Genomic DNA, 24,827 nt, shown 5'->3' on the forward strand with positions numbered 1-24,827 from the left:
ACAAAACAGAAGAACATTGGGGAAGGGAAGGAAAAATAAGATAAAAATGGGGGGCGGGGCAAACCATAAGAGACTTAAAAAAAAAAAAGATTTTATTTATTTATTTGAGAGAGAGGATCTCCAGCAGACTCCACGTGGAGCACAGAGCCCAGTGCAGGGCTCGATCCCAAGACCCCAAGATCATGACCTGAACCAAAACCAAGAATCAGATGCTTAACACCTTTTGTGTCCACACGTACAGCTTGTCAACACATATTTCAGTTGGAGAAGTAGGAGAGAACAAGAGGCAGGATGGGGCTTGCAGTGCATAGGAGACGTGCGTAATTGTGTAGCCGTCAGGGGGTGGAAAAAAAAAAAAAGCTCACGCCTTGGGAGGGGGTCTGACAATCTGCATCTGCGTCTGCGTATGCAATGGCTCCTGGGAGCATTGCCTCCAGTGATATCTCAACCTCCTCAACGTCCTCAACCTCCTTGCCCTCCACAGTGGGGTCGTCCTGGGTGTCTGAGTCTGAAAAGCTAGTTGGTTCCCAAGCATAAGAGGAAAGTCTAACCCAAGAAGACACCCATCATGACAGCCCCCAGGAAACTCAGTGAGGCCAAGGAGAAGGTCCCCAAGAAACCGAGAGGCAAAGAATGACCCTCCCAACCCAGGCGAGGTGAAAAGGGGACCCAGGAAGCTGCGAGAGGTGAGGACGGCTCCTCCCAAAGCAGGTGCAGCCAAGGAGAAGGCTCCCAAGAAAGGCGGCCCAACCAAAGACCAAGAGGCAAGAGCGAGTGAGGCCAGAAAGGCCTCCCAACAGCCAGACAAGGCCACACGGGCCCCTCCCAGTGCCACCGGGCCCAGTGGGAAGTCAAAGGTCAAAGGCAGAAGGAAGAGCCAGGGTTGTGAGGCCCACAGGAAAACAAAAGCTGGGAGTCGGAGTGCAAAACCCACGGTCCCCAAGGCCAAGAAGGGTACTGCTTCTCCAGCCAAAAAGAAGGAAAATCACGTCCCTAAGGAGGTCGTTGCCCATGCGGCCAAGGTGGGGCCCAAAGCCAAGGCCACTGCTCTTCCCAGGGCTGGTGGGTCTAAGATGGTGCCTGAACCCCTGGCCAGGAAGACAGAGGCCCCCAAGGGCCCAAGGAGGCTGGACTTGCCCACCAAGGCCTCATTGTCCAAACTGGCCAGTAGGAAGGTGGAGGCTGAAAGCTAGAGCTGGGGTGGAGACACGGAGATCCTGCCCGAGTTTTTATTCCCCAACATACCGTCACTCTATTTATTTCATTGTAATCTATTTATCAATAAAGGCTTTTTTCCCCTCAAAAAAAAAAAAAAAAAAAGCCACCCAGGCACCCCAGCCATAAGAAACTCTTAACTCTACGGAACAAACTGACAGTTGCTGGAGGGGAGGTGGGTGAGGAGATGGGGTGACTGAGTCATGGGCATTAAGGAGGGCACTTGATGTAAGGAGCACTGGGTGTTAGATGCAAATGATGAATCACTAAATTGTACCCCTGAAAGTAGTAATACAGTGTATGTTAATGAAACTGAATTTAAATAATAAATAAATAAACCACATTATAATAAAATTCTGGTGAGTCTGTGAAAAAAATAAAATAAAATAAAGGATTCTTTTTTCAGTGAATATAAATGACAGTGAATTCAAAATTGTTCTACATGCAAACTGTGGGAAGCTGGGCATTATTTTACAAAGACATACTGCAATCATTTTTAACAAAAATTGAACAGTGATCAAACTTGCAATAAGTATGTTGGTTTTAGAATCATTTCTAGTTTTATGGCTGATACTATGGCACTCCAAAATACTTCGGTATAGGCTCATGCTATACATCTTAATGGAAATGTATAGATTTCAGTTACAGATCAAGTGTGAGGTTTAAGAACATAGAAGCCTTTATTTCTAAATTAAAAATAAATATTATGTGATAGTGAAACCACAGATTTTTATATATAATTCTATAAAATCAAAAAGACCCATTAGTCCCATTAGTTATGTGGGTTTCTGTTAAGGCATTCTAGAGAAAAAATTGATCAATTAGTAATAAAAATATACAACTTATGTTTAAGTGGAAACATATCTGTATTTTAATTTGATTTCTTTTATTGTCATACTTTCCCACATATAGAAAAGAATTACTTCTAAGAAAAATGGGCATATTTTGAATGGAAAGACATTTATAGGTATTCAACAATAAACTAATAAATGGTGAGATACTGGATTTAATTCACAGTAGCTATTTGTCAATTTTTAAAAACTGGAGTCATCTCTAATAGGTTCCCCCAAATAAGGTGGTGTTTCATGGAAAGCGGCTCCCACGTCTGACTGAGTGAGGCAAGTAGTTGTCAGGAACCTACAGGGCCCAGCTTCCTAACCACGTGCCCAGAGTTCGTGTTCCTCCTTCAGGTCCCCCTGCCCCTGGAATGCCCAGTTCTCCCAGGCTGGAGTCCCTGTTCTAGTCTCCTTGCCTGAGCAATGGTGCCCATTCTTCAAGGCCCTGAAGGAAGTCTATATGAGGACCACCCCTAATTTAGGACAAAATGACCACTGCCTTCCCAATGTGTGTACCTCAGGCACCCCAGATTTGCCAAATCCACAACCTTGGCCTACCCCTGTTCTCCTCTTGGTAAGTGGCTGCTGGGTGTTGCTGGCTGCTCAAGCCACTGGATGCTACCTGTGATTTCTCCCTATCTTACCCCCTTTGGCCATCAGCATTTCCTTCTCACAGCAGATGCAATCAACACACTTTCCCCATCTCCTCTGTCACCCTGGCCCCCATCAGTGGAGACCTAACTTCCTCTCCCACCTCTGCTCCTCTCTGCCTCTAAGTTCCTCTACACTGTAGCTTGGGTAAACTTTTTTTTTTTTTTTTATGTTTCAAGTGAAATTCAAATTTCTTACCATGGTTCAAGGCCTGGCCTCTCTCCACAGCCTCCTCCTGCACCTCCCTCTCACTCTGCCCTTGTCATACTGGCTTTTTCTCCAGGTTGGCAAAACTCCAAGTTGGGTCCTTAGGGCCTTCACACATGCTGTGCCTTCCCCTGGGACACTTCTCCCTATCCCCACCCCACACTTAGGACCTGAAGTATCTGTTCAGTAAATGAACAAATTAGGGGTTCACATTTTTTTTTCTTATGATGTCTGGTTAAACTGAAGTCTCTTGATCTAACTCTGCCTTTCCATAGCATTAATACTATGTATTGTCTTTTACATTTGAATTGATTCATACTTACCAGGGTTTATAGATGAGATGCTGGGATGGAAACCATGAAAGGTATCACACTGTTATTTAGATTAATTGATCTATCTTGTTTTTAATTTCTGACAGTAAATAAACAAACAAACAAAACACAAAACACTAAAACTCTAATGAATCTTTAACAATTCAGGACAGTCTCTATGTAATGTACCCTGCCTATGTTGGACAAGGAAGGCTGAAGTGGGAATGGATACTCAGATCCACCTCTCTAGACCTGTCCTGGGTGTGTTCTTAAGTCCTCTGACCTGGTCTTTTAAAAAATGTTTTGTTTTGTTTTGTTTTTAAAATTTTATTTATTTATTTGACAGAGAGATCACAAGTAGTCAGAGCGGCAGGCAGAGGGAGAGGGAGAACCAGGCTCTCCGCTGAGCAGGGAGCCCGATGTGGGGCTCCATCCCAGGACGCTGGGATCATGACCTGAGCCATCCAGTCGGTGGCTCAGTCAGTTAAACATCTGCCTTCGTCTCAGGTCATGATCCTGGAGTCCCAGGATTGAGCCCGGCATTGGGCTCCCTGCTCAGCGCGGAGTCTGCTTCTCCCTCTGACCCTCCCCCCTCTCACGCTCTCTGTCTCCCATTCTCTCACTCTCAAATAAATAAATAAAATCTTAAAAAAAAATGTTTTCTAATAGAGAAGTCATTCATGCCCATCTTAGAAAATGTGGAAAATTCAGAACTGCATAACAGCAGCAAAATAATCTCAAAACCTAGAGGTCATGTTAACAATTTCTTTGGCCTTTTCTTCCAGGCCTTTTTTTCTGTGTGTATGTACTGTAATGGACTATATTATTATCAAAATTGAAATCATACCATATTCATAATACCTATCTTGCATTTTATGTCAGCATTTTGTCTTTAGCATTAAATCATTAATTATTCTTGGAAAACATTTTTAATAGAGGCTATCTTAGATATGTATCATAAATGAACTATTTCTATTGTTGGGCAATCAAATTACTTCTAAATTTTGGTATCAATAACAAAGCTATAGGTATGCCTGGGTAGCTCAGTTGGTTAAGCATCTGCCTTCGGCTCAGGTCGTGATCCCAGGGTCCTGGGATCGAGTCCCACATCAGGCTCCTTGCTCAGTGGGGAGACTGCTTCTCCCTCTACCTGCTGCTCTCCCTGCTTGTGCTTGCTCGTGTGCTCTCTCTCTGTATGACAAATAAATAAATAAAATCTTAAAAAAAAAAAACCCACAAAGCTATGGGGGTATCTGGGTAGCTCAACCGGTTATGTGTCTGACTCTTGGGCTCCAGGATCAGCTCAGTGGGGAGTCTGCTGAAGATTGTCTCTCCCTCTCCCTCTGTGCTCCCCCTCTTCTCTCAAATAAATAAATCTTTAAGAAAAAAAAGCTATGATGTACCCTCTTACATATAAATCTTTGTTTGCAATTTCAATGATTGTCTTAGAAAACAGTCCTGAAATCCTAAACAATACTGAGTAAAAGAGCTTAAATAATTTTTATTCTTGTTAAATTATATTACTTTTCAGTTTTGCTTAAATTTCCTAGGAAAGTAATATGAATTTGTCTTTCTAAAAAATAACTTCTCTCCAAAGTAGGTTAACCAGTATGAAGAAAAATAAAGAGCACCTACAGTGCTGGAAATGTTCTAAACTAGATCATGGTGATGATGCACAACTTATTAAAAATCTTTGAATCATACAATTAAAATGGGTGAATTTAATGGTATGTAAATTATATCTCAGTAAAGTGTTTTAAAAAAGCACAATCCCTCCATTGAGAAATTTTGAGATTTCTTTCAATATCTTTGATATTATTCTTTCCTCTATCAATACATTTTATAAATTATTTTAATAAAAATATGTTATTTGTGGATATTATTTATTGAATTTTATTGCCAGTTTCTTTCATCTAACTTTTAATGAGAATTTGCCCAATATCACTAAATAGTCTTTGAAAATATTCGTAGAGGCTATGTGTAATTTAACTCTTCCCCAAGTCATCAGATATTTGGTTACTGAAAATTGTTCATTATTCTAAATATACTTTGCAGAAAATGTTTTATTCATATATTTTTGGCCAAATCTCTGTCACTGTTTCCTTAGAATAGATGGTCAGAAGTGGAATTACTGAGTCAAACAGTGTAGATAATTTTTAGCCTTTATTTTGGTGGTAAAATGTACCTCACATAAAATTTACCACTTTAACCATTTTTAAGTCTATAGTTCAGTGGCATTGTTGTGAAGCCAAAGTATAAAGGAACATTTTAAACAACTCCCTGGCCCATTCTTAACAGCTGAGGCCCTGTAGGAGGTAGTGAAACTAACACTCAAATACTGTGAAATCTCAAGTCAGGCCTTGACTTCTGTCTTCCTACTGATTGTAGGAAGTGAAACTAACACTATGAAATTCTGTGAAATCTCAAGTCAGGCCTTGACTTCCGTCTTCCTCCAGACTGACTGTATGTGGAGTCTCTCTTAAATGTGTGGCCTCTCCTGGCTAGCAGCTTTCTTAACATCTGCCACCAGTCTCTCCCTCATTTCCAAGCTTCTCCTAAACAGTCAGCGTTCATTCATGTGGTCATCAGACCTTATTGTGTACGTATGAGATTTCGGAGTGTCTTCCAGCCATCAGGCCCTGTGTTATGCGCACAGGACAAGAACACACCTCCCCAGCTCCTGAGAAACTCCCTGAGCTACTCCTCACAAATTCCAGCTACTCTATCTGCAACATGCACATATGGAGAGTGAATTTCTCCTTTATCATAACACTGCACTTTATATATTTTTATGTTTACTGTTATTTTGCAATCCAGAATCAAAAGTTTGAACATTCAGCAGTGCCGTGTTACTCTGGACCGACTCAGTCCTCCAGCTGAGTCACTGGGCATTTCCCGCAGGAAGTATTTAACGGATTTCCAAGTTTTCAACTTTGATCTTCAACATGCACATTAAATTTTCTATCATGGTGTTTCTAATTTTGAGGTCAAATTACATTCCCTGGTTATTCACCAAAATACTGCATTTTCTGGAAGAGTTTCCTTTTCCCAAACCTAACTTTAAGAATACCTCATTTGAAGAAGACAGGGTGTCTGCCTACTGGAAGTCAGAGAAAACAAAGGTAAGCGATCTGCTCACTTTCCCTGAGCCCAGGGCGCGCCCAGAGACCCGGCTCTGAGCACCCGCTCTCCTTGGCGGCCCCACCTGTGTCCTGTCACCTGGGCCCGCCACTCGCACGAGAACACGCCAACGCTCCCGACGGCGCGGGCTTCAGGAGCTCGCCTCCAGTGCCACAGCAACCAGCGCGGTCAAGACAACTACGCAGTCACGGACAGCAGCGGCACAGAGCTGAGTCCCCCGCTCCGGCAGGGAGTCGACGTGGCCACCTCCTGGCCAGGACTACCCGGACCGCCGACTGGGCCCGGCCTGGGCCCCGCCTGGTGGTCCAGCCAGCGGCGCCCACGCACCTGCTAGGGGATCCGGCCCACTCCCGACGCTTGCTGTTCTGGCGCTGCAGGCTCGGGGCTCTCCTCGTGTCTGAGGCTCCCGGCTCCCGGCGCTCCCCGCGCTCCCCGGCTACCAGAGCTCCCGCACCGACTGCTTCCGGATTCCGGGCTCCAGGCTCCCGGGGCTGACCTGAGGCGCGGCGCCGGCAAAGAGTGTCTGTAAGAGCGGAAGCCCGCCCAAGCCTGCCTCCAGAGGCCGCGCGCTGTGGCCCACTCCGAGCGCTGCGTGGCGGAGTTTTGAGGGGCTGCTCCGGGATTAGGCGTTGGGCTCGGGTAGGGTTTCTCTTCCTGGATCAGACTGAGGATTCAGGATTTTTTTTTTTTTTTTTAAGATTTTATTTATTTGAGGGGCGCCTGGGTGGCTCAGTCGTTAAGCGGCTGCCTTCGGCTCAGGTCACGATCCCAGCATCATGGGATCGAACCCCGACTCGGGCTCCCTGCTCGGCGGGGAGCCTGCTTCTCGCTCTCCCACTGCCTGCTGCTCCCCCTGCTTGTGCTCTCTCTCTCTCTGTCAAATAAATAAATAAAATCTTAAAAAAAAGATTTTATTTGAGAGAGAGAGCACAAGCAGGGGGAGGGACAGAGGGAGAGAATCCTTAAGCCGATTCCCTCCTGAGCGTGGAGCCCACGGGGGCTTGAAGCGAGCTCAGTCCCAGGACCCTGAGATCATGACCTGAGTCAAAGTCAGAGGCTTAACCTACCGAGCCACCCAGGCGCCCCAAGTGTTCAGGATTTTTTCAGTTCCATCTTTCAGGCAGGATTTGGCCAATGAGGTTAACTCCAAAGTTGGAGTTTGGTAAAAGTGGGTGGATGGTGCTGCCATTTAACTGAGAAGTGAGAGTAATTCCCGGAAGCAAGTAAGAAGCAAATTTCGGGAAGGTTTGAGAATGGAGAAGCGGGAGGTTAATATAATGAATTTAGTTTAGGACTTCCTGAATTTGAAGCTTGTTAGGTAGTGTTCTCAAGTAGTTATAAATATAGATCTGCCATTCCAGAGATGTGGGGGCTGAGATTCATTGAGTGGGGGGAGAATAATAGGAAACAATAAAATTCCCCAGATACTGAATTAAATGAGAATAGAAGAGATGTAGAGAGGGTATGGATTTGAATTCTGACTCTACTAAGGGATTACTAAGGGATTGTAGACAAGGTACTTTACTGGGGCCCCTGTTTCATCATTACCTTTTGGATGGTGTAAGAATCAACTTAGGTGACTTCAGCAAAAATGGTATAGTAGGGAGGCCCAGGGTCCATCCTTTCCCCAAAACATTTTTAAAACCTGGCAAAAATTGTCAAAAACCACCTTATCAGAACGCAGAAGATAGTTAAAGGTTTACAGCAAACAAGCAAATGTGCAACCAGGGAAAAGGCCACTGAAACAAGGCAGGAGATGTTTACATGTTTTCACTTATTCTAGCTTCATTACCTTTGCCAGCCCTCATTCGCAGCTTGGATAATCTGGCTCTGGAGGGAGCAGAGACTTTGTCTTAAGGAATTATGTTTGTTTTGACCTGTGTGGGGGTTCTGTGAGGGACTGATACTATGGGCTTACCTTTGTTTTCCCTAACTCAAATTTTCTCAGGGCAGAAAAACAGCTACTTAGGGAATGTAATGTTCAAAAACAGTGAAAGGCAAATGAACCAACTCCTGCTTGGGGGAACAAAACCCAAAAAACAGTTGGGGCAAAGGACAGGCTGAAGGACTAGGAGGAAAAGCATGAGAAGAAAAGCCAGGAGTGAGATTTTTTGGGGGAATGAGCTTTGGAAAACTCCTGTGTATATGGGGACATCTAGAAAGCATCACACGTGCCCAGGACTCATGCTCAGAAAAGACTTGAGAACACATAAGATTATAACTCTGGCTGATCTTTAGGCTGTTGAAGCTGATGAGAGAGCAAAAGGCAAGCTGAGGGCAAAACAGGAGCTGACACCCCACGTTTAACATTGCTTAGGCACTGGTGACTGCCTAAGAAAAAAGGCAGGAGAGAAACAAATGGTCAACTGATAAATATCACAGTCATACAGTACATGAAACTCCACTATAATTTTTAACTGTCTTAATGATTTACAGGAAAAACACAATCCTAATAATAGACCTCCAGGAACCTATAGACTCAATTTCCTGGAGCCCTAATGACACCGTCACCTCCTTAGGTTAGAAAACCCTATATAATCAGTCACTCCTTACAATCACAGTACAGCTTTTTCTGCCCATGGGTCTGTCCCTATGCTCTAATTAAAACACCTTTTTGCACCATAAAATGTCTCAAGAATTCTTTCTTCACTGTTGCACTTGACAATCCCGCATCAAACGCAAAATAAACAAACCTTTTAGAATTTCTTTAAAAAAAGAGAGAGAGTTTTATTTGAGCCCAAGTGAGGATAGCTGCCCCAGATACACAATCTTCACAAAGAAGAGAGTGCTCTGGAGAAAGAATGTTTAATACAGGGTTATATATGTTTTTTGTTGTTGTTGTTACACCAAGATTATAAATCATCATGAGAAAGGACATTCCAGAAAATTACAAACTTTATCTTATGCTTTTGGTAAGTGCAATCCTATAGGCTTTGGAGGTATGGGAATAGAATTTAGGGAGATTTTTACTTTTTTAGTTGAAAATTTTTTTTAGATTATTTGCTAACAAAGCAGTTGTACAATGTGTGCTGGGGCAGAAATAGGGCCTCTGCTTTGAAGTTTGGTTAAGTCATTCTGATCTTGGTAAAAATTAAAGTGTGGCTTCCCTGGGAGCCCAGGAGCAGGGCTCACAAATATTAAAAGTTGAAACTTTCCTTTGTCAAGGCTCAGCACAAGCAGGAACTGGAGGCAGAGTTATTTTTTTTTTTTAAGATTTAATTTATTTATTTGAGAGAGAGAGAGACAGAGGAGGAACACAAGCAGAATAACTGTCTTAACAAACAGAGAATATTAATAAAGAGACAAAAATGATAAGAAACCAAATAGAAATTTTGGGAGTTGAAAAATATAATAACTGAAATGAAAAATTCACTAGAGGTGCTTAGCCACAGATTTGAAGAGGCAGAAAAAAGAATGAGAACACGTAGAGATAGGGCCACTGAAATGATCAAGTCTGGAGGAACAGAAGGAGAAAAGAATGAAGAAAAATGAACAGAGAGAGCCTCAGGGAACTGTGGGACATCATCAAGAATACCAACATATGCATAATGGGAGATCCAGAAAGAGATGAGAGAAATAAAGGGGCAGAAATTTGAGGAAATAATGGTCAAAAACTCCCCAGATTTGGTAAAAGATTAGAAGCAGCACATCAAAGAAGCTCCAAGTAGGAAAACTCAAAGAGAGCCACACCGAGACACTTTATAATCAAATTGCTAAAAGACAAAGACTAGAGCAATTTGTCCCATTCAAGGGATTATTATTAAGATCAATAGCCAATTTCTCAGCAGAAACCATGGAGGCCGGAAGGATAATATATCCTGAACTGAAAGGGGGAAAAAATGGCAACCAAGAATTCTATACCTATCAAAACTATCATCCAAAAAAATGAAGGAGAATTAAAGATATTTCCAGATAAATGAAACTTGAAAGAGTTCATTACTAGTTGGTCTGTTCTACTGGAAATGCTAAAGGGAGTCTTTTATTTTGAAATGAAATAACACTAGACAGTAAAGTGAAGCCAAATAAAGAAATAAAAAACACTGGTAAAGATAACTACATAGGTAAATATAGAAGCCAATAGTATTATACTTTTAGTTTATAACTCCTCTTTTTTCCTGTATGAAATTAAATAGACAACACATAAAACAATAATTATAAAACTATGTTAATGGGCTTACAATTTATAAAGATGTAATTTGTGACAATAATACACAGAAAAGGGGGAGTGATGGAGATATATAGGAGCATAGTTTATACTATTGAATCTAAGTTGGTTTTAATTCAAACCAGGTTGTTTTTAAGTTTAATATGTTAATTGTAACCCTAGAGGTAATCACAAAGAAAATAAATTAAAAATATACATAAAAGGTAATGGAAAGGAAATCAAAATGGTATTTAAAAAAAAACAACTAAACACAAAAGAAGACCATAATGGAGAAACTGAGGAACAAAAAAGAAGACATAATAGCAAAATGGCAGAAGTTCATCATTAGAAGTAACTGCTTCAACTCTTCAAATAGAAGGAAGAGATTGGCAGAACGAATGCATTAAAAGAAAAACAAAAGCAAAAACCCTCCATTCATATTTGTCTACAAGAAATTGACTTTGGATCCAAAGACATAAATAGCTTGAAAGTGAAAGAATGGAGAAAAGATATTCCATGCAAAAAGTAACCAAAATATAGCAGGGAAGTCTATACTAAGACAAAATAAATTTTAAGTCAAATATTGTTACAAGAGACAAAGGAGGATATTATATATTAATAAGAGTCAATACATCAAGAAGATAGAAAAATAGGGGCATCTGGGTGGCTCAGTTGGTTAAGCATCCAACTCTCGATTTCAGCTCAGGTCATGATCTCAGAGTCCTGAGATCAAGCCCTGCATCAGGCTCCTCACTCAGCAGGGAATAGACTTGAGATTCTCTCTCTCCTTCTCCCTCTGCCCCTCCCCTTGCTCTCTCTAAAATAATCTTTTTTTAAAAGAACATTTATTATTATATATACACATCGAACAACAGAGCCCCAAAATATCTGAAGCAAACATTGACAGAATTGAAGGGGGATATAAGATAGTTCTACAATAATAGCTGGAGACTTCAATACCCAATTTCAATTTTTTTTTTTTTACTTCATTTTTGAGAGAGAGTGAGAGCGAAAGAGATCACAGAAGAAGAGGGAGAAGCAGACTCGCCGCTGAGCAGGGAGCCGATGTGGGGGTCTTGATCCCAGGACCCTGAGATCATGACCTGAGCTGAAGGCAGACACTTAACCTACTGAGCCACCCTAGCGCACCGATGGGGGGGTGATTAATAAAGAAATAGATACCATAAACCAATAAGATCTAAAAGACAAATATAGAACATACACTAATCACATAATATTCTTTTAAATGAACATGAAACTACTCTTAAACCATATGTTATGTCACAAATTTTCGGTAAATTTAAATAATTGAAATTATACAAAGTACTTTCTCTGACATCAGTGGAATGAAGCTAGAAATCTGTGGCAGAGAAAAACTGGAAAAATAGCAAATATGTGGAAATTAAACAAAACACACTTAAACTATGGGTCAAAGAAAAAATCAAGGGTAATTAGAAAATACTTTGAGATGAATTAAAATAAAAACACATCATACCAAAACTTAGGGGATGGAGAGAAAGTGTTCAGAGGAAATATATAGCTGTAAATGCCTATATTAAAAAAGAAGGAAGATCCCAAAATAACAACCCAAATTACATTCTAAAGAACAAGAAAAAGAATAAATTAAACCTAAAGCCAGCAGAAGGAAATAATAATGATTAGAGCAAAGGTATATGAAATAGTGAATAGAAAAATAGAATAAAATAAAAAAATTGGCTTTGGAAAAGATCAACAAAACTGACAAAATTTTAGATAGATGGACAAAGAAAAAAGAGGGAAGGCTCAAATTACTAAAATCAGAAATGTAAATGGGGGCATTATTACTGACCTTATAAGGATTATAAGAGACTATGAACAATTGTACATCAACCAATTAGATAACATAGATGAAATGGAGAAATTCCTTAAAAACACACAAATACCACCACTTGCTTAAGAAAAAATACAAAATATAAACAGATATAGTGATTGAATTAGTAATTAAATACCACCTAACGAAGAAAAGCCCAGAATCAGCTGGCTTTAGTGGTGAATTCTATCAAACATTCAAGGAAGAATGTGCCTGACACAAAAGAACTACTCAATATTTTGGATATGGATATTAAGATATGCAAACTGGTAATTTTCATAATTACGGAAAGTAAATGGGCTGGTTTAAAAATGTATAAGAAAAGCAGGGGCGCCTGGGTGCCTCAGTCCATTAAGCAGCTCTTTATTTCAGCTCAGATCATGATCTCGGGGTACTGGGATCAAGCCCCACCTTGCGCTCTGCACTCAGTGGGGAGTCTGAGCATTTTTTCTCTCCCTTTGCCCCTCTCCCTGCTCGAGTGTGCTTTCTCTCTCAAATAAATAAATACAGCTTTTTCTTTTTTAAGATTTTCTTTATTTGAGAGAGAAAATGAACCGGGGAGGGGGAGGGGCAGAGGGAGAGGGAGAAGCAGACTCCCCAGTGAGCAGGGAGCCCAGTGATGCAGGGCTTGATCCCAGGATCCCGAGACCACACCTGAGCCAAAGTCAGGGGTTCAACTGACTGAGCCACCCAGGCACCCTGATAAATAAATCTTTTTAAAAAATGTGTAATAAAAACCTAGAGAATGCTTTGAAAACCATCAGGCAATTACATAAAAATCTCAATTATTATTTTGAAGAAGAGGGTAACAGTACAGGTGTGACAAGTGTGATTGTGTTGCTCTGCTGTGATCATAGCAATGATTCAGGCTAGAATTCTCCTTTACTGTGTATTCAACATTATTGCTCAGACATTCTAGAATGTAGTGGATGTGATAACCCCTTTGTTATTTAGACTAACAGGTTTCCATGATATTTTGCTGCAAGTCCAATGCACCAGGAATAGTTACTGTGATAAAATTCTAGAAATCTGAGTTTGGGGCCTTGGTGAGGAACCCCTTCTCTTCCCCACAGGTAAAGTGGGCTGTGGGTTTTCTTGCTTTTGCCTAGAGACTGGGTACTTGAATCTCTCAGTGTTATCTCCTTATCCTGCTAGAGTCATCCTTTCTAGCCTGGATGATACCGGCATGGGGATCATTCCTTGACCAGGCCTACAACAGTCTTCCCTTGACAGAGTAGTCACTGACTACCACCTGCCCAATAGTGAAAAGTTTTCAACTTTCTGAACATCTTTCATCGCCAGAACAACTATGTTAAAATAATATTATTACCAAATAACTTGATAATATGGTATTATTTTGTATCTTACAAAACCATTTGAAATGACCTGTAGAGCTGGGCTTTGGTAGACAAAATGAGTTCATCAACAGATGAAGTCATGACAAGAATGAAAGCACCTTGATGAATATGTTTATGGTATAGATTATGGTGATGGTTTCATGGGTTTATACTTATCTCCAAAACTCATCAAGTTATATACATTAACTATGTATAGCTTTTTGCATGTCAATCATATCTCAATAAAGTGGTTTTTTAAAAAGTGAAAACACCTCCTGTTCATTAAATTTTTACTACAAGGCAGGTGTTATGCTAAGTTTTTATATATATTCTTTAATCTTGACGATTCTATGAGGTAGGTATTGTTATCCGCATTTTGCAGATGAGAAGACTGTGTCTGAGAAGTTGAGTGCTAAAGACTACAAAGCGCTTTGTAAGTCATCAAGGTAGGAGATGATCTCAGGAATGCCTGACTCCAAAGCAGGGGCTCTTAACCATTATACTATAGTGCCCTCCTGCCTCCTATGATGGCATAAAGAATTGTATCAGAATGGATAATTTGTGGTTGAAACCCCTGGATGGGTACTCTTAGTCTAATTTTTCTCCATAGTAATATTTGAAGATGCAACAGGATAGGAGCAGCTGATGAGGTTGAATCTTTCATTGTCTGGCAGAATAGAAGCTGGAAGTTCCTCCTTTCTACCTCTTCCACCTTGTGATGGATTTTGAGGACCTTTCAAATTTAGTGGGCAGTTTTGAGAATTACCTGGGCTACAGGTGAACACTTATATATTAGAACTTTAATTTAACAACTGGATAAGACTTGAGTGTGGTAAAAGACCCATTTGTTCAACCAACAAGCAATATGGTACTACATACTACATTAGAATAAAAATACAGTAATAAAACACAGGCACAAAATTTGAGAATATTGTAACTATCTGATAACACAACATTTTAAGAGACATGATGAAAGTTTTAGGCATGCTTTTTTAAGCCAAAGGACCATTAGAAATGAAGAAGAGCGTCTGGATCTTCATAAGGCATCTTAAATAGTTGTGTGATCTCAAAAGTCTTGGGCTTTGGTTTCCTCATCTAAAAACAAAAACAAAAACAAAAAACCAAAATCCAAAACCTTGCTTTAGGGAGAGTCTATTTTTGAAGTAGGTAGCAAAACAATTTTGGGTGGCCAAATCTCTGTGAAAGTGTTTTTTAATTATCTTTAACCAGTGGTAGTTTATTTCAGCGATTACACTGGTTGTTATAAATGGCACTATCTGATTTTTTTTTTTTTTTTTACAAATTTCACTTGGCTTACTGGTAGTTAAATAGACACGAAAACCGGGTATGTTGCGGTGCAGTGTTCTCCAGCTACATATCCCTCTGTGGTGGCAATTAAGAAAAACATTTCCTGAATTTTGCACTTTCAGTGCTTAAAGAGTTTTCACATCTAATGGACACGCACAGCCAAACCATGTATTTATTGGCTATATGAGAAATGATGAGCGATGACTATTTTGGGAGTGAATTCTCACCCGGTTACTTTTGCCTGAAGAGTACCTGTGAGCACTGTCACACTCAGCCAAATCCAAAAACGTAGACCGACATGAAGCAAAACCCCCTGCCCTGCCCCCATCACCCCTAAAAGCGTCCGTCTGTACATTGTTAGCTCCGAGTCCCCTACTTTTCACTGAACACGTTGATTTCTCGCAAACGCGCTCTCCGTAGTTTTCAAGGCGGGGCCGGGAGTGGCGGGCGGTTCGGTCTGTCACGGAAGCTCGCTCTAGGAACGGTTTTTTTCCCTCCCGCCCCGCCGCCCGCCTACTCCAACTACAAGCCCGCGGCCCAGGAGGAAGACGCCTTAGGTAACGTCCGCCCCTGCGATCCCGCTGGGAATGGTAGTTTGCGTGGCCCCCCCATTGCCCGCACGCAAGCGCAGAGGGGGGGCGGTGGAAACTACATTTCCCAGGAGCCCTCGGATCAGGGGCGGAGCCGTCCTTGGGGGCGGGGCCCCAACCGGAGGCGGTGATTGTGGCGCCTCATTCATAAATGCCGCGACGATTCTTGGTGTGGTTTGAGTGGATTGAGAGGCCAGGGGACGGCGGAGCGGTAATTTGTGGGTGAAAGGAGCGGGGGAGCTGGTGTGTTTGCCGCCCTGCATCTAAGAGTGTCGGCGGGGCGTGGGAGGGACCCTCTCCGGGCCTTCGGGTTGGCTCGGCGGGGCGCGGAGGGAGCCGGACTCCGGGCAACCCTGCGGCGGAGGCCAACATCAGTTCTGTGGACGTTCCTGCTTCACGCTGTTTTGTGGGGAGCCTGCCTTTCAAGGACGCTCACCGCCTGTGGTTTTGGCTGTACTTCAATACGCTGTTTAGAAGCGCAGGGGTCACAGTCGGTTCGAAAAGAAAGTGTAAAGTGGCATTGCTTTCTGTCCTTAAGGGCCGATCATCATGGATGATCATCAGTCAAGAGCTGTTTTTTAAAGCTTTCCTGTGGATTCGTGGTTTTCAAGAACATGTATTTTGGGAGACTGATAAATCATCTCCCAAATCAACTATTTATACGGTCGGAGGGTGACTTTGAATTAACTGTGTGTGTCCACTTTTTCCCGTCAGGATGCAGAGAATTTATTCCCCCAAACTGCTTCAGGAATGTTTACATAGCACTCTCTGGAGGTTTCGGGGCTGTGAATTTGTTTCAAACAGATTTTGATATCTAAAAAATCGTAGTCCACATACTAATCCTTTCTAGACATTTTGCTACATATATGTTCCCTTTAGTTTGCCTGAATATTAATGATAAATAGCAGATTAAGGTGAAACTATTTTTATTCTTCATACTGACAGTAAATACACTGAGGATCATATTCATGAAATTGAAATGAAGGAATAGAGGTGTTTAAGTGTGGTTTGTTTTTTAAAGATTTTATTTATTTTGACGGAGAGAGAGAGACAGCGAGAGAGGGAACACAAGCAGAGGGAGTGGGAGAGGGAGAAGCAGGCTTCCCGCTGAGCGGGGAGCCCGATGTGGGGTTCGATCCCAGGACGCTGGGATCATGACCTGAGCCAAAAGCAGACGCTTAACGACTGAGCCACCCAGGCGCTCCTAAGTGTGGTTTGTTTTAAGGTGTTTAAGATGCACAACGGCACTCGTCAGTCTAGTAGGGAACTTTTCTAGTTTTTGATGTTACAAAATAACCTTGTAGCTTGTCTCTTTTCTAAATTTGGATTTCAAATTTTCTTGCTAAAGTCTTTGAAATTTAACATAGATTGCTTGGTTGATTTTGATGAAAAGCTGTTACCTTTTAGATAGGCTTTCAACTAAAAAATAGAATTAGTTTGCTTAGAACAGATTTTTAAAAATTACTCAGGAATAACAGATATTCAGTAAACTGCCCTAATCTTAAGTGTACTACCCAAATGTATACACCGGTGTAATCACCACCAGGTAAAGATAATAACACTCCCTATCAACCCTGAAGGCAGAAGCCTCTTCTCAGTGCCAACCCCAGCTACCTAGATAACCATGGGACTGACTTCTGTACTTATAAATTTATTTTGCCTATTCTTGAACTTCATATTAAATGGAAAACAGTATGAATTTGTTGAGACTTGGACTCAACATTACTCATCCATGTTGTTTGTAGAAGCAGTTTTTTAAAATATGTGAATAGCTGTGGTTCTCAAACTGTGATATCAGTGAGAAAAATCACACTATCACTTTGGTCTTTGCTTATTGAATAGTTTGCAAGCATCCCTTTTGTCCTATATTTCTTTGAACAGTTCTACAAACTGGTGATTCATAGTATTTGTATATATGTTTTAACGACTGTACCCATGACACTGTTTCAGGATTCTGCTTCAGAAAATGGAGCACAAGTATTTTCAGTGTATGTCATTACACTCAGTAAAGCAACAAGGGAAACAGCAGTCTCTTGTTTTAAAATTCCATTAAATCCGGTTTTAATAAAATGACATCTGTCTTTCAGTTCTTCAGTCACAGTAGCTACTTTCTTTTTTTTTTTTTTTAAAGATTTATTTATTTTGAGAGAGTGAGAATGAGAGAGAGAGAGAGTACATGAGAGGTGGGAGGGTTAGAAGGAGAAGCAGGCTCCTCGCCGATCAGGGAACCCAATGCGGGACTCGATCCCGGGACTCCAGGATCATGACCTGAGCCGAAAGCAGTCGCTTAACCAACAGTAGCTACTTTCAAGTGCTAAATAGCCATATGTGACTAGTGGCTACCATACTGGACAGCAAGTTCTAGGTAATTGTACTTTTTTGTCTTTATGTCTTATTTATTTTGTCTTTATTTCTTATATTTCTTTATTTCTTTGCATTTTGCCTTTGTCAGTTTAACAGTATATCTTGGATATATTCAGGACTCAAGTGTCAGTACTTAATAAGCTTACTTGGTTCTCTGTAAGCTTTGCATAATGTGAATACTACAATTAGCTGGTCCTCCCTTAATAGACATTTAAGACCTTAATCTCAGTTTATTACAAATGTTGCGAACTTGTGCCAGTATAGCACAAAATGCCTAGATATGAAATTGCTGAGTCAAAGTTTGTGTGCATTTACAGTTTGGATCGATATTGTCAAATTGCCCTTCAAAAGGTTTTACCAGTTTACATTCCCAAGTAACACTTTTTGAAGAGTTCTTTTCCACATTGGGGTGTAGTAATTTTTAGTTTTTGCCAACCTGGTATGTGAAAGATGGTATGTTATTACTATTTTAATTTCTATTCAGTTGAGTGATGATGAACATTTTTTAATGTATGGGCATCTATATTTCCTTTTCTGCTTATATCTTTTTTTTTTTTCAGACACTAGGTACAAAGCTAAATACATGTTTGCCGCCAGATTGCCATTTTTCATTTCCCTTTGGGGATATCTATCTAATCTATCCATCTGTCTTTTTTTTTTTAAGATTTCATTTATTTATTTGAGAGAGAGAGAATGAGAGACAGAGAGTATGAGAGGGAGGAGGGTCAGAGGGAGAAGCAGACTCCCCGCTGAGCAGGGAGCCCGATGCGGGACTCCAGGATCATGACCTGAGCCGAAGGCAGTTGCTTAACCAACTGAGCCACCCAGGCGCCCTATCTATTTGTCTTAAAGTATAGAATTGTATCTGAAAAATAGTGTGACATGTCATTTCACTTTGGTACTAGATTTTCTCGTTTCTCCCCTCAAGGACAATGTGCTATAGTAATTCTCTCCTTTCTCCATCCTCATCAGCCTACAGACATGCTTTTATTTCTCCTGTCTTAAAAAATCTTTCTTTGCCGGGCTTCCCTGCACAGCTACTGTCCTATTTATTTCCTTCCCTTTATAACAAAACTGGAAAGAGTTAGCTGTCCTCAATTTTCCCTTCTTTCATGTATTACCTCCATTCAAGCTTTTGAAGCCTTCCTGTTCCCCCAAGTTGCTCTCATTGAAGTTATCATGACCTTTACTTTGCTTAATCCCAAGGTCAGTTCTCAGTTCTCCTCACCCTTCATCTGTTAAAAGCTTGTAACACATCTCTTTCTTCCTTGAAACACTTTTTTCACTTGGCCTCAAGGACTTACTTTCTACATCTTCTATTTTCTACCCTTAGTCACTTAGTGATCTCACCCAGTGTGAAGGCTTTAAATATCAACCATATGCTAAGGATACTCAACATTTATGCTTGACAGCTTTGGCCTCATCCATGAATCCCATTCTGTGTGTCCAGCTGTGTATATGATAATGACTAGAATGTCTGTTAGGCATCTTAAAATGTTTGAAATTCAGGATGGCTCCCTGCTCAGTGGGGAGTCAACCTCTCCCTCTCCCTCTGTCCCTTCCCCCTGCTTGCTCCCTACCCAATAATAAAATCTTAAAAAAAAAAAAGCCTAAAAAAATGTTTAAAATTCAACTCTTGATCTCTCATTCCCCCAAACCTGTTTCATCCCCAGTTTTCCCCATTTCAGTTAATGGCAACACTTCTTCCAGTTGCTCAGCCAGAAAATTTTAAGGGATGAAGGGGAGGACCCTGGTGACCTCTGGAGATTTTGTAGACAATAAAGGAGTCATTGTAGGTAATATAGTGAAATCATACGAGATTAAGAATTTGGTGGTTTTTATAGTGGAGGAAGGGAGAATCATCTAGAAGCCAAAAAGGACAATAAGGAAAATACATATTCTACTTCCAGGCCTAGTGGTACAGAGTATGGGCTCTATAGGAAGAAGTGTTCTCAGGAAGGTGAGAGATGAGAGCAAGGATAATAGGAGATTTTGCTAGTGATGGACACTGGGGCTGTGTGGCCATTGGAGATGGAATAAGGCATGTGCATGGACATCAGAGTGTTAGAGAGATAGGGTGGCTTAGGAGCCAGGTCCTCCTCATGGTGACTGATGTAAATAAGTCTAAACACATAACGAGATTAATCCCACAGAATTCAAGATAGATAGTGGTGATGGGACTGTAAGAATTGGTGGGGGGCATCCTGCAAGTGAAGGTTTTCGATATGAAGGCTGGGTCTTACTCATAACTGCATTACTCGCTCCTTGACCTCCACTAGGGCCTTGAGTTTATCTCCTAAAGGAGGACTCCCTGTCTACCTTCTCTAAACTTGCAAATCTCCTTCCCCCACGTCGCTTTTATTTTTCTTCTTAGCATTTATTACTCTATTAGCATTTATTACTGTAGCATTTATTACTGTATAACATACTGTATAATTTACTTTTATATGCATGTATTTTCTTCACTAGACTCTTGACTTACTAACTGCTGTATGCCCAATGACTAAAATAATATCTGGCACAGAGTAAGAAGTCAATAAATGTTAGTTGAGTGAAATCAGTCATACAGCTTATCTTCTGTGTGATGTGCACGGTGACTGAATTACACTAGGAATTTGGTTATTTTAGAGTATGATTCATACAAAGTAGCTGTCCTATTGTATAAACTAATGTAATTTTGTTGTTGAACATCAAATGAACTATAATACTGAATTTATTTTAAGTATTTTTAATACTCAATTTATTTTAAATAATAGAATCTTAGTTCTGATTTAATTTTAACTTAATTTTAGCAAGCATTTATCAAGTTTCTCCTTCTGCCAGGAATGGCTGGTGCTAGGCATGGATGAATATACAGGTGACTGTATCTTCAAGGAACTCACAGCTTGGTAGATTATGAACACAAAGGCAGAGTACCACTAATATTGAGATGAATGTCAAAATAGTGATATCAGAGACCTCTAAAAATACAGATGAGGGTGGGCAAGAGGCTAGAAGGGGGTTGAGGGAATAAGGGAAAGTGAGAAACAGTGCCAGTGAAGCCATGGAGGCGGTGGTGACTCTTGTTCTGTAACTAGGGAGAACATGGGTTCCCCAGTTGGGCAAAGAAGCCATGTTGGAGTAGGGCCAGAAGCATGAAAGTGTTTAATATGGGTAACATTTGATAGTTATAGTAATCGAATAACTTAGAAGGTGTTTTAGCTCCTAGAGTTTTAGGTCAACTGATTGAGCACTTGTATAAAATCCTCAGTAATGAAATGATTAGATCAAAAGGGAACTTATGTTTTTGATTCACTCAATTTGGATGTTTTTAAGACTTAAAAGAAACCACATAGCTTAATGCCTAACTGCTTTGCTGGTTGAAGTCTTTTGTATTTGAAATATTCAGCAGGGGCGCCTGGGTGGCTCAGACGGTTGAGCGTCTGCCTTCGGCTTGGGTCGTGGTCCCAGGGTCCTGGGATCGAGCCCCGCGTCAGACTCCCTGCTGAGTGGGGAGCCCGCTTCTCCCTCTCCCTCTTCCTGCCACTCCCCCTGCTTGTACTCTCTCTGTCTCATAAAAATAATAATAATAATAATAAAATTAAAAAAAATATTCAGTAGATTTTTGTGCTGGTTTGAGTTTTGGGTAGAATAGCTTTAACCAATGGTTTTTGTTGGCATCTTCTTTCTACAGGTTTTGGAAATTAGTAGCTCTTCTAACTTTTACATTATTTAAATATAATATTATCATTGGACTAAAATGTTCCTGATGCCAACCTCTTCCGAGTTAAACAGTGGACAGAGCTTCTTAACCCAGTGGATGACCAATCCTTCTCGGGCTGGGGTCATATTAAATCGTGGATTTCCTATTTTGGAAGCAGATGAAGAGAAGCGAGGAAATGTGAACATTTCTACCAGCTTTCCTGTTAAAGCCACACATTTTTCAAATAGCTTCAGCTTTATAAGTGAAGAAGATTCACTTCATGAAGAACAGAAGTTGGAGTCTAATAGCCCTTATAAACTACAATCAGATAAATCTGAAACACATACAGTGTTTCCTTTAACTAAAGAAGGACCACAGATAGTGGCATGTCAAGATGCTCCTGGACACCGGGAAGACAACAAAAATGACTTTATCTCAGATCTTTCCAGTGAATGCAAAGAAGTGGCTTATAAAGACCCACTCTTTAAAAAGCTTGAACAGGTACAACAGGATTTGGCCTAATATGTATTTGCTTTATTGCGAGTTTTTGTTGATGCTGAAAAGTCACCTGTTCAGGGCCTCTTGTTTCTTCCCCTTTACTGTGAAATCCTCAAAACGCCAAATTTTGCCTTTTGTCTAATATGAAACATTAATGCAGGTTTGGTATGTAAGATATAACACGAGGTAACAATGTCTTTAAGTTTCTGTTTCACTTGGTAAAAACTAAATTGAAATGGTTGATCAAATATTAGAGGGAAAAAGTTGATCAGAAATGTACTGATACCTATCCTGTTTTAAGAATCCAAGGATTTGTGTGACTTTTTCTGTTTCTTAGTTGGGATAGTCGATACGGTTTCCTTCATAAAAAAATAGGATTTTGGAGTTTTGGTGGCAGATGTAGTTACTTAGGAATCTCTCTTTGAAACTCTTTATTAGAGGTGATATGGAATGAGAGATGAAAGGCATTAAGATAAATATAAGGAGCAAAGATCCATAAAGAAATGTAAAGTTAGTTTAATCAAATTAATTTTATGTTTAAAAAGCTGAAAGAAGTACAACAGAAGAAGCAGGAAGAGCTGAAGCGACAGCAGTTAGAGCAACTACAAAGACTCATGGAAGAACAAGAGAAGCTGCTTACGATGGTGTCTGGGCAACACACACTCCCAGGTATTTTTCTGCTTACACAGAGACTTCAGTTAGTACAACAGTGGACAGTTACATATATTTCTCACCTTAAGTTGTCTGACAGGTTATTTCTACCATTTCTCTATCACATGTTGTAAACTCCAGTTTCATTAGGGGCCTTGCAGAGAACTGTGAAGTGGTAGTAGCGTTACATAATTGGGCCAAGTGGGAGCTGTGCCATTCTGGAGCATGTGTGCCCTGCTTAAAGTCATTCATATTTATTTATAATAAAATTTAGAAAAGGTGTAGCAGAATAAAAGGTCTAGAGCCAAATATGGCCCAGGGCTACTGGCTTACAGTCTCTGCCTGAAGAATAAAAAACTGCTCAGGGTCATAACGGTAAATATGTGTAGAAGCCATTCTGCTCAGCAAAAGAACCATACCAAAAACGTTTTCTGTGATGGTAGATGACAGAATTCTTTTGTTGTATGCTGAATCAGTTAAAAGAAAGAATGATGTACTTAGCAGGAGAAAATAAACCTGTTAAAATGTGATCTGGAGCAGTGGTTTTCAAAGTTATTTGACCGTTATCACATTATAACAAAAACATTTAAACTCATAATTTCAAAGAAATTTCATAAATCAGACCTTATTGGTGTGCCTGGCATGTAGCAAGGATATCTTCTATTTATTTTATCTTATTCTTGGTCATTAAAAAAAAATGCCAGTCATGGTTCTGATGATAAAATTACTAATGGATTGTGTCCCACAGTTTGAAAAATAGTGATCTGGAGCAATGTGTTTGCTTCTCAGTGCTCCCTTTTAAGAGACACACCACTGATTGAGGAAAGTGCCTGTTCTGTTCAGAGGCTGCACTGGGCATTGAGAATACAAAGAAGAAAAGACATTGGCAGATGAGTATGCAGAGTGTAGCTGGATGGGATTCTGGGAGTGGGAGTAGTGGTAGTGATGAGAAACGTACCACATGAGGACTGGTTTAGGAAATAGGATGTTTATCTTAGTGAATATAGAGAACATAGTGTGTGTCTTGAAATAGTTGAGTGGTTCAGGGTTCCTTTATGGAATACATAAAGAGGATAATCAAGATCATTTAAATAACAGCCTGTGATTTTTTTTTTTTAAGATTCTATTTATTTATTTGACAGAGGGAGACAGCGAGAGAGGGAACACAAGCAGGGGGAGTGGGAGAGGGAGAAGCAGGCTTCCTGCTGAGCAGGGAGCCCAATGCTGGGCTCGATCCCAGGACACAGGGATCATGACCTGAGCTGAAGGCAGATGCTTAAAGACTGAGCCACCCAGGTGCCCCAAGACTGTGATATTTTTTAAGGTAGAAATAGCACTATGGTAGAGCAATAGGGAAGCAGATTTCAAAGTTCTTAATATAAGAACTAGCCCCATTCAGTTATGGAACATTGCTTTTAGGGCAGTGGTTTTCACAGTTTGGTCTCAGGACCCCTTAACACTCTTAAGTTATTGAGGACCCCAGAGAGCATTTGTTATATGGGCATTTACTGTTGGTATTTACTGTATCAGAAATGAAAATGGAGAAATTTAAAAATTAATTCACTTAAAATAATAACCAGTTACATGTTATCATAACTAACATTTTTTTAATGAAAAGCTTTTTCTAAAAAATTAGAAGAATGGCATAGTTTTATATTTTTGAGTATCTTTTTTAACTTCTGGCTTAAAAGAGCTCAGCTGATTCTCCTATCTGCTTCTGCATTCAGTCTCCTAAGTTATATTGTTTTGGTTGAAGTATGTGAAAAAAAAAATCAGCTTCACATGGATGTTTAATTGGAAAAAGGAAAGAGGAATACTGTAAAAGCCTTTTCAAATAATTGTGATTATTTTTTTGATATTGTATCCAAACCTAACAAGGGGCCATTTCTTAGTGGTTACTCACAGTATGGAGTCTGAAACCCTATTCATGTACTTTTTTATAAAAAAAATTGCATGAATATATTGGAATATATTGCATAAAATATATTGGAATATCTTGGCATTTTTGAATGGCTCTTTTATCATGCATGATCTGGTAAAATT

The 24,827-nt window shown here is 40.4% G+C and overlaps 3 protein-coding genes and 1 pseudogene across 14 annotated transcripts in view; 2 read left to right on the forward strand and 2 right to left on the reverse strand.

Moving 5' to 3' along the window:
• PARP4 (poly(ADP-ribose) polymerase family member 4) overlaps positions 1 to 7,225 on the reverse strand; it is a 112,646-nt gene extending 105,421 nt beyond the window's left edge. For 2 of the 9 annotated variants that reach the window (XM_073894806.1, XM_073894804.1), the window contains exon 1: positions 6,689 to 7,220. The gene's annotated coding sequence lies outside the window, so the exon portion shown is untranslated. Of the gene's footprint in view, positions 1 to 6,425; positions 6,646 to 6,688 lie in introns of those variants that run through there. The other 7 variants (XM_073894805.1, XM_073894803.1, XM_025875227.2 and 4 more) reach the window with 7 other exon arrangements.
• On the forward strand, positions 210 to 1,591 carry LOC112826394 (histone H1.8-like; annotated as a pseudogene).
• Positions 7,226 to 14,507: 7,282 nt separating the features above from the next.
• Positions 14,508 to 16,150, reverse strand: LOC141373091 (uncharacterized). Its single transcript, XM_073894320.1, has 3 exons — positions 16,055 to 16,150; positions 15,227 to 15,688; positions 14,508 to 14,786 (listed from the first exon to the last, which is right to left on the reverse strand). The coding sequence occupies exons 1-3, from the start codon at positions 16,148 to 16,150 to the stop codon at positions 14,700 to 14,702; spliced, it is 645 nt and encodes a 214-aa protein (XP_073750421.1). The 3' UTR covers positions 14,508 to 14,699.
• CPAP (centrosome assembly and centriole elongation protein) overlaps positions 15,703 to 24,827 on the forward strand; it is a 49,006-nt gene continuing 39,881 nt past the window's right edge. For 2 of the 4 annotated variants that reach the window (XM_025875242.2, XM_025875243.2), the window contains exons 1-3: positions 15,703 to 15,800; positions 21,627 to 22,136; positions 22,679 to 22,802. In XM_025875242.2, the coding sequence (XP_025731027.1) occupies positions 21,693 to 22,136; positions 22,679 to 22,802 (568 nt within the window). In that variant the 5' untranslated portion in view covers positions 15,703 to 15,800; positions 21,627 to 21,692. Of the gene's footprint in view, positions 17,955 to 21,626; positions 22,137 to 22,678; positions 22,803 to 24,827 lie in introns of all 4 variants that reach the window. The other 2 variants (XM_073894822.1, XM_073894823.1) reach the window with 2 other exon arrangements.

Source organism: Callorhinus ursinus, unplaced genomic scaffold, assembly GCF_003265705.2.
Source record: "Callorhinus ursinus isolate GAN/ISIS: 27379988/994484 unplaced genomic scaffold, GSC_fseal_2.0 scaffold7, whole genome shotgun sequence".
Lineage (NCBI taxonomy): Eukaryota > Metazoa > Chordata > Mammalia > Carnivora > Otariidae > Callorhinus > Callorhinus ursinus.

What these genes read in the sequence shown, in the direction of transcription:
- LOC141373091 (XM_073894320.1), bottom strand. Translation starts at nt 16,150, where the DNA reads ATGATCATCCATGATGATCGGCCCTTAAGGACAGAAAGCAATGCCACT. An exon ending in CCCCTGCGCTTCTAAACAGC is followed by an intron (nt 15,689 to 16,054) that starts GTATTGAAGTAC and finishes CCCGCCCCCAAG; the next exon opens with GACGGCTCCGCCCCTGATCC. An exon ending in CTTCAGGCAAAAGTAACCGG is followed by an intron (nt 14,787 to 15,226) that starts GTGAGAATTCAC and finishes TTTTGTTTTTAG; the next exon opens with ATGAGGAAACCAAAGCCCAA.